Source organism: Zea mays, chromosome 1 (genome assembly GCF_902167145.1).
Source record: "Zea mays cultivar B73 chromosome 1, Zm-B73-REFERENCE-NAM-5.0, whole genome shotgun sequence".
Classification (NCBI taxonomy): Eukaryota; Viridiplantae; Streptophyta; class Magnoliopsida; order Poales; family Poaceae; genus Zea; species Zea mays.
Window position 1 is genome coordinate 195,752,555 of NC_050096.1, and position 16,439 is coordinate 195,768,993.

Sequence of the window (16,439 nt, forward strand, 5' to 3'; positions counted from 1 at the left end):
TCCGGTCCAGTCTGTCTGTATCTGCTCACCCAATCTGGACAACACGTGGAAACACACTGCTGAGTGCTGACTGCGATGTGCGATCGCATCGCATGCATGACCCAGCGACGGTCGCGGGGGCCTCAATCAACACGGCGAACACGAAACCCAGCGGATGACAGATGCGCCGGAACGGGCGTGCCGCGCCACGCTTCCTTGCTGGCCAGCGGCGGCGAGCAGCCGGCGGTGGTCGCTGTCGGCCACCCACCGCCGGAGCCGGAGCTCTCGCTCTCGTGCCCCGGCGTGCAAGTAAATCCGTGACCCGTGAGAAAGGGAGGCGGGCGAGTACTATGATTGGGCGGCAGGGCGCTGTACCCGTACTGAGGGAAGACGAGCAGGAGCATGTGTGCGGTGGTGTGTGACCGAAGAGCCCGGGTTTCCGGCGAAGTGAGTGGCACGCGACGTGGACCGGACCGGAGCGGGATCCTGGACGGATCGCAAGCTGGACCCAGTAATGACCGTAATACCGTATGCTGCTGCTGCTGCTGCTTCCTCTTCAGCATTCCTTTTGTCGCCTGACCGATCGTCTATACATCGTATTGATATGTCATAGTACGTGACTGTTGCCGGTGCATGCAACTCCTTTTTTCGTTCTTTCTTTTTGATATATCGCGGGAGATGAATCCTGCTACGTGCTACTTGGACATGACAGTAGTGCCATGTCTGTGGTTCGCATCGATCGAGTTGTATCCTCATGCTCCACTGCTCCAGTATCCCATTATCCTTTTGGGTCCCGTCTGTGAATGAATCCATCGAGCTGCGTCTCCATTTCAAACCTGTCAGCTAAACCCGCCGCGCCAAGCTTGACTCGAGTAATCCGCAGCGTCCGATTCCGATCGTTACTTCCCGCCGGACACGGATCACTGACCGGTGGGCCACCTCCACGTCTGGACGAGCTCCCACGGTCCTGGCCATGCGCGGGCCCATGTGGCAGCGTGATGCGCCGCAAGAAGCTTCCACGAAGCTTCATGGCCGCTACCGCCTCGAGAACAAGTCCCCATTCCCGACCGCAAAAGCGGGCCGAGCCGAGGAAGAAGAGAACAAAACGAAACCCGAAGCTTTTTCCCCCATTCTTCGCTGGATATACAGGAGGATTTTCAGAGTCAGGGAGGTGAGGGAGAGAGGGCGAGGCAACTGTGTGTGTGTGTGTGTGTGTGAGCAGGCCCGCCGAGAAGAACCTTCGCGACGCCGAGGTGAGCCGCGACTGGGTTCCCGCCGGCCCCACCTGGCGTCCCCAGCGATCTCGTGGTGACGTCTGTGTGGCGCGCAGGGGTCGGTCGCGCGCGGGCGCTCGTCGGTCGGTCGGTCGGTCGGTGTCGTCTCTCCTGCGAAGGTGCCCCTGGCTGCTGCTGCCGGGGTGGTCTGATCGGGCATGGCGCAGGGGAGTTCGCCGCCGCCGCCGGAGATCCGCTCGCCGGACGAGCGGGCCGCGGCGGAGGACCCCGCCGAGGCGGAGGCGGGGGAGGTGGTCTTCGACGACGCGTTCGACATACCCCATAAGAACGCTCCGCACGACCGGTTGCGCCGGTGGAGGGTACGCGATCGTCTCCCTCCTCTGACTGTCTCTGTTCCCTTCGGATTTGGATCTTCGGTTGGCCTGTCGTGCCCCGGGGATCTGGGTTGCGTCCTCCGTGTGGTTTACCTCGATTTGGAAATCATTAGTGCGTATGCCGTACTCTAACCGTTTGAGTGTTCTCGGAGAATAAAATAAGTATACAGCCATTGTCGGTATGATCGTGACTGGGGTGTGGAGTTCGGAGTGTGGTTGTGGAGGCGTCGTTTCCATTTTCGAGGCTCCAAGCGTTCTGCCGCACGGAGAGAAGGGGAATTGCGAATGTGTGACGAGCATTTCACTGAAGAGTTATACTCCAGTGAAATGTCCCGATGCTTTGATTCGGGGGTTCAGCAGCCTCTTTTCTCCTAATGACATGCGCACTGTGCTTGTTTTCTTTCTACATTCCTACAAATGCATTGTGGATCGTGGTCTGTTTGCGGACACAACACACAATGCCTGATCCTGCCACTTTGCGCAAATTCATGTAGCCACAGAGTTTTCCAAACATTGATGCTCTTATGCAGACGAGGATACTGTCTGTAGCTTGGCTGGATTATCCCGTTGACATGCTGGGGAGATTATTAAAAGAAGCAGGCATCAATTTTATGGCAATGAGATACTAGTTGTTTCACTTATTATTACTTATTAATAGTTCAAAGTTGCTTATGTGAGATTTTTTTCATGGTAAAGCTGAAGTTTGGCCTTTGGTATACAGAAGTTTGCTGTGTCTGTGTATAGTGGATGGACACAAGCTTCTACTGTTGAGTTCTGACAAATATGGTTATTCTCTTCATTTCAGCAAGCTGCTCTTGTTCTTAATGCTTCACGACGTTTTAGATATACTCTTGACCTTAAAAAGGAGGAAGAGAAAGAGATTATAAGGAGGAAGATCCGGTCCCATGCGCAAGTTATACGGGTACTGTGTCATCTGCTTACTGAGATACCACATTTTTTTTCGTTTCATTATTTTTGTATTCTGAATTTGTATTCTCCAGGCAGCATTTCTTTTCAAAGAAGCTGGGCAAAAAGATATCAGAGGTACGACTGCTACTTCATAGATATTTAACCTCTGTTTTTGTGTTCATTTTTATAGAAACATGTTACTATTATGCCATCAATTATCATCCCATCCTTATAAAGGCTAGTGCCTAGTGATAAAAAGGGCAACAAATTTATGTTTTCATTGTTCATTTTCAAAAACTATAGCATCTTCCCTGGTAGCAATGCACCTAAGAGCACAGTTCTATATAATATAGAATTAAATGCTTCGGTGGCCTCTGAACTTGGCAAGGAATGCCACTTAGGTCCACAAACTTTAAAAATGTATTTCTAGATCCTTGCTTGAACTTGTTAGGTGTTGTACCACACATCCCTAAACTTGTAAAAAAAAGGTGCATCACAGGTCCAATTGTGGACTACACCGACCACTGTGGTGTGCCACTTAACAAGTTTGAGGATCTAGAAATACATTTTCAGAGTTTGTTGACCTAAGTGGCATCCATTGACAAGTTCAGGACCGCTCATGCATTTAACTCTATAATATGATACAAAAATAATGATGTTGTAATGCGCTTGGATTACAGCAACAGTCATAATAATTTGTTTTGCTAGTTTGCCCTTCCATTATGTTTCCTTCAAATCATTTCATCCGTTAAGCTGTACATTATTATGTTAAAGTTCTTCTGAATCATCTATTTTTTTGAACATAATCTGATTCTCCTATAAAACTGAGGCTCCACTTTCACTTTTACCTTAAATCAGCTAGCTGTATTTAATTCTGCTTGGAAGTTTACTTCTGCTCTGCCAAGTTATACTTGTGATTAATTCTTATGTTTTCCTTTATGCTTGTTTTGCATACCATTTATTTATATTCTTGTGTTATGTTTAATGTCCTTGCACGAAGCAGAAGCTTATACTGGTATAAATCTTGCAACGGCCTCTCGCAGTTTTCCAATTGAACTGGAAAAGCTTAACACATTAAACAGGGACCATGACAGTGTTCTTCTTCAAGAAATTGGAGGAGTAAGATAATGCAGACCTTTATTATCACTTCTTTTGGTCAACCTCTTCATGTTAAATTTTGTTCATCACTTGTTATGTCCACCTGATCAGGTTAAGGGATTGTCAGATTTGTTGAAGAGTAATTTAGAGAAGGGAGTTAGTCCAAATGAGGATGAATTATTACAAAGGAAGAATGTATATGGATCAAATACATATCCACGCAAGAAGAGAAAAAACATACTGGTATTTTATAAGTACACATAAGATCATATATATTTTTAAGCATGGCAAATAATCACTTCCAGTTAAAACCTCTTACTATTAACACTGTGGTTGCAATTTTTCCTAGTGTTACACATTTCCCTTTTCTTTTCCTTTTGTTTTTCAGCCTTTTGTCGAACTGATGTCTTTATGTTTCTCTGCTCAAAGTTTCTGCTACTTTGATTGAAATCCTGTCCCCTTTTTGCTACTGGGTGGAATTTTGGACCACGTTTCAATGAGATAGCTCACAGGAAGAAATTGTTTTTTTTTGGAAATGAGTAAATTCTCAAAAGCAACAAAAATACGAATAAATCTTTATAATGAATACATTTTTTAATGGTAAAATCAAACTAGACATTGTTCCCATCATAATTTTCTACTTCTGTATCACTATGTGTTACTTGTTGCTTCAATTTTTTTTTAAAATTTAACTCTATTATGTTTGATTCACAGCGTTTTGTATTTGAAGCTTGCCAAGATTTAACTCTTGTCATTCTGATGATAGCTGCTGCCATATCACTAACATTGGGTATGACTACAGAGGTATTGTTTTTGAGTTTTTTTATCACTCATGTTGTTTGAACTAAAAATCATGCTGTCCTTTATTATACATATTACCTTACATTTTCTTCTCTTTACCACTATTCATTCAGGGTGTTGATGAAGGATGGTATGATGGCGGAAGTATCTTTTTAGCCGTTTTTCTTGTGATACTTGTTACTGGTAATGGGTTTGGATTACACGTAAACTTGTTTTCAGCAGCAATGTTCTATTGTTAATATTTATCATCGTCATATCTCCAGCAACAAGTGATTATAGGCAATCTCTACAGTTTCGACATCTGAATGAGGAGAAACAGAACATACAAGTGGAGGTGAGTGCGGCTATGCCACGTGAACTCCCATTCATTGGTTATATTTCTGATTTGCTATCTCTATTGGTTAGGTTGTTAGAGGTGGTAAAAGATTTGGAGCTTCAATCTTTGACCTTGTTGTTGGTGATGTAGTTCCTCTCAAAATTGGTGATCAAGTAAGATGGTATATTAATTTTTCGACTGCTATTTCATTTTTATGTGTAGAACCATCTGTTTATCCCATTTTCGCCTCCAGGTTCCTGCTGATGGTGTCCTGATATCTGGCCATTCTCTTGCAATAGATGAATCAAGTATGACTGGAGAGTCAAAAGTTGTAAGTCTATCGACAACAGAGCCATTTGCTGTTCCCAATTCTGCATTTATTGGATTTTCATTATTGGGTGATATTTTAGGTCCACAAGGATCAAAAGGCACCATTCTTGATGTCTGGTTGCAAGGTTGCAGATGGCTATGGTTCTATGTTGGTGAGTCCAGAAATCTCAAGCACTTTGACAACATCTAGAAATGAGAACCCTTGTTTTCCATGTCACTGTGCTCTATAGTATTTTATTATTATCATTTTAATATTTTATTTTTCATGGATAAACTAACTATGACTTCTTATACACTTTGCTTATCAATTTAAGGTAACAGGGGTGGGTACAAATACTGAATGGGGTCAGTTGATGGCTAACCTTTCAGAAGATAATGGTGAAGAAACACCATTACAGGTTATTCTCTGTAAGGATAGTGCAAATTCTCGAATGGACAATTACTGAAGGCTCTCTTTGGTTTATGCTTTGACCCTTTTTAGGTTCGCTTGAATGGTGTTGCAACTTTTATTGGTTTGGTGGGCTTGTCTGTTGCTGGTGCAGTACTTGTTGTGCTTTGGATAAGGTATTTTATTTTTACTAAATATTACTACTTAAAAAATATGTACCTCTCTCTCTCTCTTTCTCACTGAATTTGAAACCAACTTCAGGTATTTTACTGGACATACCGAAAATCCTGATGGGACACCTCAATTTGTTGCTGGAACTACTGGTGTGAAGCAAGGATTTATGGGGGCAATTAGAATTTTGACTATCGCTGTATGTAATCCTAATGTTGTTAATATAAAAGTATAAAACTAGTACTATGAACAGATTTAAGTGGTTCTTCTCTTGTTTATCCACAGGTGACCATTGTAGTTGTTGCTGTGCCTGAGGGACTCCCATTGGCAGTAACACTGACGTATGAATTCTTATGTAAATTCCATTAACTTCTCAGGTAAATGACTATCTGAATTTTTTCAGGCTTGCATATTCCATGAAAAAGATGATGCGAGACAAAGCTCTGGTAAATAAAAATTATTTTTATGCATATATTTATTAAAAAAGGTACGACAGGAGAAAGAATATGATTTGATTTTTGTTTATTTAAATAGGTGAGGCGGCTCTCGTCATGTGAAACAATGGGATCAGCTACTACAATATGCAGTGATAAGACAGGAACCCTTACATTGAATAAGGTTTGTTGAGTCATTTACCAGCCCATTTGTCATTTAAATTCTTTCATGATATATCCCCAAGATGTTCTGACATAATGCTTGTTCAGGACTTTATGTCAAACTAATTCTCGGACAAGCATATGCTCAATTTTATTTAGTACAATGAGCATATGCTCTGATTTTTGTGCTTTAGTTGTGATATTTTATAATTGCTGGCATCACAATTCATTTGTAACTTGTATGAATTAATCCTGCAGATGACAGTCGTGGAAGCATATTTTGCTGGAACAAAGTTGGATCCATGTGATGATGTTAGCCAGATGTCAGACAGTGCAGCGTCACTTATTATTGAAGGAATTGCGCAGAACACAACAGGAACTGTATTTCTGCCAGAGGTACAGAAAAGTCTCCTTTTATTCTAGATACCATTTTTGGAAACTCAATGCTGGATTACATAGTTCATAATATCATGGTTTCAGTGTCCAGAATGAAGCCGCTAACAATTTGTCAACTAGATCAACTAAAGAAAAATTGAATGAGTCTCAAGCACAATTGTTTAATAGTATGAAACTGGGATGAAACTCATCAGTAGTTTAAGCTCTGAAACAATCAGGTTACACCCTTAACATGCAGGAGACTTGAACTGGTCATCCTCCTGGAGGCAGTCTAAGGGCGCTATTAAAAATCATCCAGAGTACTCGTCTTTTCAATCGACAACTTGCCATGTTCGACAATTTTTCATCCATTCTTTTTCTTTATACAGGATGGGGGAGCAGCTGAACTTACTGGTTCGCCTACTGAAAAGGCCATTCTTTCTTGGGGCCTTAAGGTATTATTACTTTTGCTTTACTCTTCAGTATTTCTACAAGTCCTTTTTCTGTCAACTTGACTTTCCACCTTGTACAGATAGGGATGGATTTCGACGATGTGAGGACAAAATCTTCAGTTATTCATGTTTTTCCATTTAACTCGGAGAAGAAACGTGGCGCTGTTGCAGTACAGGTACTACATAGTGTTATGTGTATGAAACCTTGCAACGAATGTGTGTCTGAGAATACTTTTTGATCTTTTCTACAGCTTTATATTAGTAATCCCTTGTACCATGTAACGTAACACTTGCAGTGGGGAGTGGGGACATAAAAATAATGAAAACTCGTCCGGTGAGGGAAAGACTGTCCTCCCGGTATTGTATTAAGAAGAAACCGAAACATAGTCTCGGCCGAGAAAACCTCTGAACCCTGGCCTCCCATCACTAATGGGCCGATCAATTGCCCACTCTGCACCCAACCGGAGGGTGGCACGCAGGATATCGATCCCCACGAGCGGGCGGGGCACAACGACGGATTTTTTTAACCAAGCCTGAAATTCGCCCCCAAGGGGGATCGAACCTAGAATCTGGAGGTGCTACTCGGAAGCCTTAACCATTACGCTAGAGGCACTTTCGCGAGACATAAAATAATGAATGGGCGTGCCTAAATTATCCTATTGATTTTTAAATTCTTTGCAAAAAAAATCTATACTCCCTCCGATATCAAAATTATGGTCGTTCTGGAGATAAAAGCAGTTTCAGAATTCAAGTCATTTCAGAGTTTTTTGCTATGCTCTGGACCAAATAGCCCCTGCCCGTGGCGATGCATTTAAACCAAGCGTCCCTTCACTACTACCTAGGAGTAGGTCACCGGAGAAGGAAATAAACAGAAAAAGCGGTGTGCAAAAACAATATATGATGTTGTGGGGCATCGAACCGGCGACTGAAGACCATAGAACGAGGAAGGCAACCAGTCGGATAAGTAGATGATTGTGATTGAAGTGGACCCGGTACGCTATTTAATAAGGGCATATAGGGAAAATTAGCATGCAATTAATCACTCATTGGTATCACAAATGATGTCCTAAACGACGTTAATTTTGAGTGTGGAGGGAGTATTTGAAATAACATTTAATTAACAATTAATTGAAAAAAATCTGTTGGGAGTTGATGTCATCGAATCTTTAACACTTACAAATAACATGTCATATCTGTCAGCTGGCTGATACTGTTTTCTGATTGGCTTGCTGTTTGATTGGAACAAAGACCTGACAAATGATTTCCACTTACCATCTTGCTACTAGTTGTAATTTGTAAACAACTTCTGGATGTGTTTTGAGCGTTTAAAAAACAAAGTAGAAGAGCTGCCGATTATATTAAGAAGAGGGAAAAAAATTCTACACTGGGCAATACAACAAAACAACGACTGTGACTACGACAACCCCCAGAGAGGCAAGACTTATACTTCTAAATTAGCCAGTTTTGGGACACCCCTCTGCTTACAGGGATTAATGCTTACTAGTCAATTGCGTCAATGGTTTTAATCGTTAGATTCCATTGTCATTTTCTTATCATTCTTGAATCAGGATAGCATGTCCATGATCTTGTCTTTTGATATGGAAAGACTTGTAACTTTTTGTCCACTGACTTCCTTATCCTGATGAAACTATCTATGCCATATTCTTTCTTATCCTGATATGGCTAGTGTTATCTTGGTGTCTGATTCCTGGAATTTTAGTTAGATGATGGTGTTCACATCCACTGGAAAGGTGCAGCTGAAATAGTGTTATCATCTTGCAAAAGCTGGCTTTCCGTCGATGGCTCTGTTCAGTCAATGAGTGCTGAGAAGGTAATACCATCTCCTAACTTTTTGTTGGTTAATCTGATATTCACTAGAATTTTTAAAATGTCTGTTTCTGTGAGACCCACTTGGAACTTTTAATATTTGCAGCACGATGAATTCAAGAGATCAATCGAAGACATGGGAGCGAATTCATTACGCTGTGTTGCTTTTGCATACTGTTCCTTTGACATTGAAAAGATCCCAATGGAAGACATAACAAGCTGGGAGTTGCCTGAGGATGACCTGACTCTGCTTGGCATCATAGGAATAAAGGTTGCTTACTGTTATTGTGGACTCGTTTTTTTGTTGACTGTCTGTGCTCGACACATACTAGGGACTAACACTCAAGTTATTTGTTCAAACACTTGAGCGTAGGACAGTACTGTGTATTCTATGCTCTACTTTCTTGTGTCATGAGCATGGCTTAGTTTTATTTTAATGGAGAAAAAACAGTATGCATAATTTGGTACAATCCCTCACTGCCATGGGTACTATTATTGACCAGTGCATCTTCAAATGATTTTGCCATATCTTTGAGCTTGCATCATAATACCTCCAGTTCAGTCTCCCCATGCATCTGCTTTTAAGCAAAATTGGTAATAGCATTGAGCAGCTTCTTGTTTCTCCTATAGGACCCCTGTCGCCCAGGTGTAAGGGATGCTGTACGCCTGTGCACTACTGCTGGTGTTAAGGTTTGTATTACCTATATTGTTTTTATTCTTCCTGCTTCCAATATCGTGTATTCTGAGGATGACCTAGGATTTTTTTATCGTTTTAATATTCAGAGAGTAAAATGGTAGTAACAGGAACTAATATTAACTGAATGTAGAAGTTCAAAAAACAGCAACGGAAAAAAAATGCAATATGTTGTCTACCATGTTTGAGCATGAACAAATTGCTAGCCTTTGTCCTGTGGTAAATAACTTCCTAAAATCCCTTGTTCATTCCTATGGCAGATTACACATTATTAAAACCATGTAGTTGCCCGTTAACCAAATACTGTTCACTAGATTATGGACATCTTTCCAGTCATTGATTTTTCTTGTTGTGTTACTATGTGGATAGTCTTTCTATTTTTTTCTTTCTTTCAAGTATACATGCATTTTCTTTGGAAATGGATTTTTTTATATTCTATGACTGATAGCCATAATGTCTGCAATTTAGGTGCGCATGGTTACAGGAGATAATATTGAAACAGCTAAAGCTATAGCTCTGGAGTGTGGAATACTAGATGCAAATAGTGTTATTTCAGAGCCAGTTGTAATCGAGGGAAAAGTGTTCCGTGAGATGTCTGAAAGTGCAAGAGGAGAGGCCGCCGACAAGATAATTGTAACTCTCTCTCACTATGTCTCACAAGTTGTTTGGTGCTTTCTTTCACTTTGTCAATGCTCTCATTCTAGCCTTCATCCTCTGGAGTATTTTTTAAGTCCTTTCATTCTTTTTGGTTCTGTAGAGCTAATTAACTTGTTTCAGGTGATGGGGAGATCCTCGCCAAATGATAAACTTTTGCTTGTCCAAGCTTTAAAACGAAAAGGCCATGTTGTAGCTGTTACTGGTGATGGCACAAATGATGCCCCTGCATTGCACGAGGTGACATGTTCAGCTCAAGACATTGATGAGGCATTACATATTGCACCTTTTCTTTGCATTGATGAGCTTACCGTTTCTAATTGCTGCCTTGCCTCTTCATTTGTTGTCCTAGGCCGATATAGGTCTTTCAATGGGCATTTCCGGGACAGAAGTTGCTAAAGAAAGCTCTGACATTATAATCTTGGATGATGACTTCACGTCAGTTGTCAAGGTTTGTTTGGTAGAATTATCCAAGAGGACCTAACTGAGTTCAGCACTGATTTTCTTTCCTTGTAAAAAATAATTCCACTTGTTTGGAGTTCACACATTGAAGTCCTGACTCCTGAACATAGCAAACATGCATGCCTTTTTTTGGGTATAATGTGCATTTCTAGGCTATAATTCTTGTTGCAGAAGTCTACCTGGTGAGATTTTACGATAGAATTTATGGATATATACATTCTCTTTCAGGTTGTTCGTTGGGGACGATCTGTCTACGCTAATATCCAGAAATTCATTCAGTTCCAGCTCACCGTCAATGTTGCTGCACTTGTCATTAATGTGGTTGCTGCTGTGTCCTCTGGTGATGTGCCCCTAAATGCTGTTGAGGTTCGGACAATTTTCATCCTTTTTTGTGCAATTTACTCGAATGCTGCCATTGCTTCTTCATTCAAGAAGTTAGTTGTCATGTTGCATGAAACATCTGCTGAAGTTTGATATTATGTGTAAGTATATATGTAATTTTAAATATTTTTGATAAACAATTTATATAAAACTCAGATACATATAGCTTAACAACGACACAGCATTTTACCTGAGACACATGTATTTCCAGGCTGTTTCTCATCAGTATCATATACTTCTTTCACTTCTCAGCTTCTGTGGGTGAACCTCATAATGGACACACTTGGAGCTCTTGCATTAGCAACCGAGCCTCCAACAGACAACCTTATGAAGAGAAATCCTGTTGGTCGAAGGCATGTCAAATGATCCAAAATTTCTTGTTGACAACATTGTGTCCAATACCTATATACTATGCTTTTTGAATTTGGAAACATTTTTACCCATACTTTTCTACTGCAGGGAACCTCTTGTTACAAATATCATGTGGAGAAACTTGTTTGTTCAGGTTAGTATTCCTTCATTATACAACTGGATTCTGTTAAAAACTCTTTCTTGTTCTGATATGTTTGGAATTTTACACAGGCCCTTTACCAAGTAGCAATTCTTCTGATTTTCGATTTTGATGGAGTAAGGATTCTGCGTCTGCAGAATGAAAGCCGATCTGATGCTGAGAAGATAACAAATACTTTCATCTTCAACACATTTGTATTTTGCCAGGTGGAGTATTTGTTCTTCAATAATTTAAGAATCATAACAGAACATTAGCGGACGAATCTTGCTTCACCTTTTAGACAAATACATACTGGCATTGGATTGTTCCCAAAAGAAAAGAATCAATATTGAGTTGACTATAAATTGATAGTAGTTTTCCCCCAAAAGGGACTAATGTGTACTCTAGCCTTGATACTACATGGATATTTTTCTTCACGTAAGGACTCGTTATAAGCTATTCATTGCTTTACCATAGTCGAATTTCAGGTATGGCATAAGTTTTTTTTCTTGAAACACGCAGGAGAGCTGCGTATAATTTATATTAAGAAAGAGATAGGTCTGAGAACAGACCGGGGTACAAACGACTCCTTACGGGGGACGAAAACACAAATACAGAAACACACTCATCCCTTATCTATGACACAACAGCAGGCCCTCCTAGTCTTAAGGCCATAAGCCCCTAAGCCCTCTAGCCCCGGCCATACCCCACAGCGTAGCATCCTCCTGGATGTGCTGCAGGTATGGCATAAGTTATGTGGAAGTTGGTTATATGCGCTTCACTTGGACTGTTTTTGGTCAATTTTCAGTGACTCGCTATTTTTCTTTGCATTTTGGTTTGTTCCGGTAATTTAATGTGGCCAGCTTTAACCTCCTAGAATCTAGGCCCTTGACTGACCATATATTAACCTGTTGTCTTGCTTGTACGAAGTTGAACCATACCAGAGTGAATTTGCCATGAAAATATAGATTATTTTGATGATTTATGGCCCGTGTTAACTCCATGTAGATCTGGAACGAAGGTTTGAGTTAACTTGGGTGTGTTTTTTTTATGCCAGATCTTCAATGAGTTCAATGCACGAAAACCCGAGGAAAAGAATGTCTTCAAAGGGGTCACGAAGAATCACCTGTTCATGGGAATAATCGGTATAACGACAGTATTTCAGGTAACATACGATATAGATTCTCTCCATTGGTATCACCTCTGTCCATGGTTATAAAGTTGCTCTCGTCTTTGGCAGATACTGATAATTCAGTTCCTGGGGAAGTTCTTCAAAATAGTGAGGCTTGGTTGGAGACTATGGTTGGTTTCAGTTGCTATCGGCCTTGTGAGGTATGCACTTCAAAATTTGGCAACCTATTATGGTTCTGTAAACCTTTTTTTTCAATTCTTCGAATACATCACATCCTTTATGCACAACCTTACCATCCTGACTTGATCATTGCGCATATGAAGACAAGTCACTTATTCCACGGAACCCTTGTTTCAATCTAAAACTGAACGTGAAGCCTTGTTTCAATGTCAAATCTGGTGTGGATGCTGACATCTTTGGTTCGTTTGATGTTTCCAGTTGGCCCCTGGCTTATGTGGGTAAATTTATTCCTGTGCCCGTAAGACCTCTTCCGGACTATTTCAAACCCCGCTGTTGTTGGAAACCGCCGCGCCGAGGTGAGTCTCTGGATGTAGTTGGCTTTGTTCCTTTTCTGCGTCAGTTCCGATCCAGAACTCAGGTATTAATCGGTAATGCAGACGAGGAGGAAGGTGGGCAGAGCTAAAGCGCAACGAGTGGGCAGTGTAAATAGGCACGTGATAAAAAAATGGAGATAAATTGCACTGGTTGATTCCATGGTAGCAGCATCCTGGGGATGTACGCATAAGATGGCAGGTAGTCGGCCTCGTCGTTTTCTTCTAGGAGAAGCAGTCGGAAGAAAAGAAGTACTATACAGAAGCCAAACTTGTCTACCCCTATCCAGCTGGTGTGTCTGCTATGCGGCAGCGAAACTTGAGTCATTAGATTGTAGCCTGAATGAAAGCAGCGCTAGCTTGCGATGTAGCAGTACCTTTTTTTCCCTGGCGATATCATCTGACTGTAAATTTGTAAATGCTTTCGGACTACGAGTTGTTCTTATTTTTCATCCACCTCTTCTCTACGGAACGTTTTTTTCTATATAAGAAAATAAAGTCAACAGAGCAGTTCTAAAACGACTGTTTTTTTTTTCCTGAATCACAGTTTAGATACGTATGCAAATCACCATCCTACCCTACGACCATAATCGAATGGCTGAGACTCAGCTGGCATTTTGACTGAGACTGATGGTATTGACGAAGAAGTTATCGGCCTTACTGTCTATACATGGGTATATCGTCTATTTTCCGTGCCTTGTTGTCGTCGTAAATCTTTGAATAAATTCAATAAATCTTGAGCCATCGTTAAATCTTGAAATAAATCTAAGGACATTTGAACACCCACATTTAAATTAAATCGAGAAAATAAATCTTGACGCTGGAAACCAAGCCCAACTGCAACTAGTTGACCTATGCTCTCTCAACTACGCTAAAACAAGCTAATCTATATGGCCTACTGCGTCCTCTAGTGCACAGGCGTCGTCGTTTCAACGCCATCCCATTCTCCACATGGCAAGTCCCTCCGCCGTGACAAAACCTTAGTTTGAAAAATCAAATTTCCTTCGGAATTGAAGGGGATTTAAAAAAAAAATGAATTAATTTCTCCATCAATTCTCTCTAATCCCAAAGGGGATTGGAGTTTCCAAACTATATATCCTGAATGAAAAAAAATGAACGAAAAGCGCTTTTTTTAGTTTGGAAATACCGTCATTATGCTATCTTATTGCATATCTCGAGTCCAATAATACTTAATACGAGTCCGCACCTTTTGTGAAAACCATAGTTAGGTCTTGCTAACTATGGTAATTAGGCCGTTGACGAACCCAAGATACGTACACGTACGCTTGCAACTTAATGTTCTACATTTCCATATAATAATATAATAAATAAATACAAAAATCGAAAGAAGTGACGTGGTTGCTTTGGTATAAAAATAAGCGCTGCTATGGCCGGCAGAGTTCGCTCGTCAGAGGCGGCCATGCATCGAGGTCGAGGAACTCGGCGGGGTCCACCGTCAACGGCGCCTCCTCCTCGTCGTCGTCGTGCACGCTGACGCGACGCCGTCCGCCGCTGCTCACCGCCACCGTAGCAGCTGCAGCTCCAGCTCCAGCGGCAGCGAGAGGCGGCGGCGGCGGCGGCGCCGTGCCGCCGTGCACGTGCATAGTGGCGAGCTGCGCCCGCGTAGTGGCGAGCTGGCGCTGCACGTCGCGGATCTCCTGCTGCAGGCGGTGGATGATCCCCGTGCAGCCGTACACCGGGTCCTGCACCCGGCAGTGCGCCTCCGTCGCCATCGTGTCCGCCGCCCGGCCTCGCTCCTGCACCGGCAGGCTCTGCAAGCAAACGTACATAGAAATGGCGCGCACGCACACGTACGAGTGTCATCATCGTATCGTATCGCACCCCCAAATATTTTTTGCCCATATAGATATACAGTAATAACTAATAATAAGAGCTAAAATGAAAAGCCTCAGTGACTGACGAGAGTGACGACGCATGCATGCATGCACGCTGCACCTGCACGCACCTGGAGCACTCTGGTGACGTTGCTGGTGCCGAAGACGGCGTGCACGTCGGCGTACCTCCGCGGCTGCGACGCCGGGAAGTAGGGCGCCAGGACGCAGCCGGGGGCGCACCTCCGCCGGAGGTACTTGCACGCGGCGCACCGCCGGCTCGCAGCCGCACTGCCGCCGCCGCTGTCCGGATGCTGGTCCATTTCCATATTACTGCCGCCGCCGCCGCCGCCGCCCGCCGCCGACATGAGAATCTAGCCGAGATCACAGCAGATCTCGTCGTGAGGCGCTGCTGAGATCTTTGCGGATCCTCCAAAGATCTGGAGACGGATACGGTGTGATCTCCCGGCTATATATGCTCGCCGGCCAGGAATGGGAAGCTCAACGGCTACGTGCATGCCTGGGCTTCCAATTGAGGAGGAGGAGCGAGGGAGGTCGAACGGAGAGCCGGCCCCGGAATGGAAAGCTCTCAACGGCTACGTGCATGGTGCGCCTGCTGCCCTGCTTGCTCTTGCTGCCGGCAGCGGCCGCGGAGGAAAGGAAACGGCGGCGCACGTGTGCATAGCATGCACGACGGTGGACCGACAAGACGTGTGGCTTTAATCTATATTGGTTTTTATTACAATATTTTATCTCTATAGATTGTAGATATTTTCTATAAAATTCAAATACAGATTCATATATATTTATTAACCTTCTTGTTGTAGAGAAAATAATGAATAAAACAACTTATGCAAAATTTTATTCTTATTTAAAATAATATGCTTGATAATATAGAAAAAGATCATATAAATTTTAAAATATTAAATTTGTCTGAATAATTTAAATATCCGATTTCATTGCTGTCCGTGATGCAAGAAACCTTTCCAAGGCTCTTCCTGTAAGACAAGACGATCTCAATGGCTGATCGCTCGTCTCGCCACTGGACTAATAACACTTTTCTGGTTCAGTACAACATGTGCTAGACTGTTGTTGGTCACTTGTTCTCAAATATTGTGAATAAAGAATAAGACAAGATAATACAACTGTTAATGATTAAAGACATTCGTCTTCTAAATCATTATCTCTTTTCAGGTATAATGGTCTTCGGACAAAGGTTATGAATGACACACCTTTATTATTCATGAAAATAAAAATCTATAAAGATAATATATGTTATCCTTTCATTCATTCATATATTTATTTTATGATATAAAGATAAATATTAACATAATTTATATTACATTGATACCTTCGTCTTGTTTGAAAGTGTTGACACGAAAGCAATTACAA

At 42.1% G+C, this 16,439-nt stretch overlaps 1 protein-coding gene across 4 annotated transcripts; it reads left to right on the top strand.

Moving 5' to 3' along the window:
• The first annotated feature begins 333 nt into the window (after positions 1-333).
• On the top strand, positions 334-13,747 carry LOC100383276 (uncharacterized). 4 transcript variants are annotated; one of them, XM_035959403.1, is made up of 35 exons: positions 334-1,232; positions 1,310-1,573; positions 2,394-2,510; positions 2,590-2,632; positions 3,501-3,616; positions 3,707-3,838; positions 4,310-4,399; positions 4,510-4,579; positions 4,660-4,730; positions 4,802-4,885; positions 4,966-5,043; positions 5,123-5,194; positions 5,357-5,440; positions 5,524-5,606; positions 5,692-5,800; positions 5,887-5,942; positions 6,005-6,047; positions 6,136-6,219; positions 6,456-6,593; positions 6,962-7,027; positions 7,105-7,200; positions 8,745-8,855; positions 8,958-9,122; positions 9,482-9,541; positions 10,014-10,178; positions 10,323-10,439; positions 10,552-10,650; positions 10,890-11,027; positions 11,295-11,395; positions 11,502-11,547; positions 11,625-11,759; positions 12,590-12,697; positions 12,773-12,864; positions 13,103-13,200; positions 13,282-13,734. In XM_035959403.1, the coding sequence occupies exons 2-35, from the start codon at positions 1,412-1,414 to the stop codon at positions 13,305-13,307; spliced, it is 3,255 nt and encodes a 1,084-aa protein (XP_035815296.1). In that variant the 5' UTR covers positions 334-1,232; positions 1,310-1,411; the 3' UTR covers positions 13,308-13,734. The 4 variants fall into 4 exon arrangements, with proteins under 4 accessions (XP_035815296.1, XP_035815299.1, XP_035815303.1 ...); XM_035959406.1 differs by having other exon boundaries at positions 2,594-2,632; positions 3,541-3,616; XM_035959410.1 differs by having other exon boundaries at positions 1,116-1,232; positions 3,541-3,616; positions 13,282-13,747.
• Positions 13,748-16,439: the final 2,692 nt, after the last annotated feature.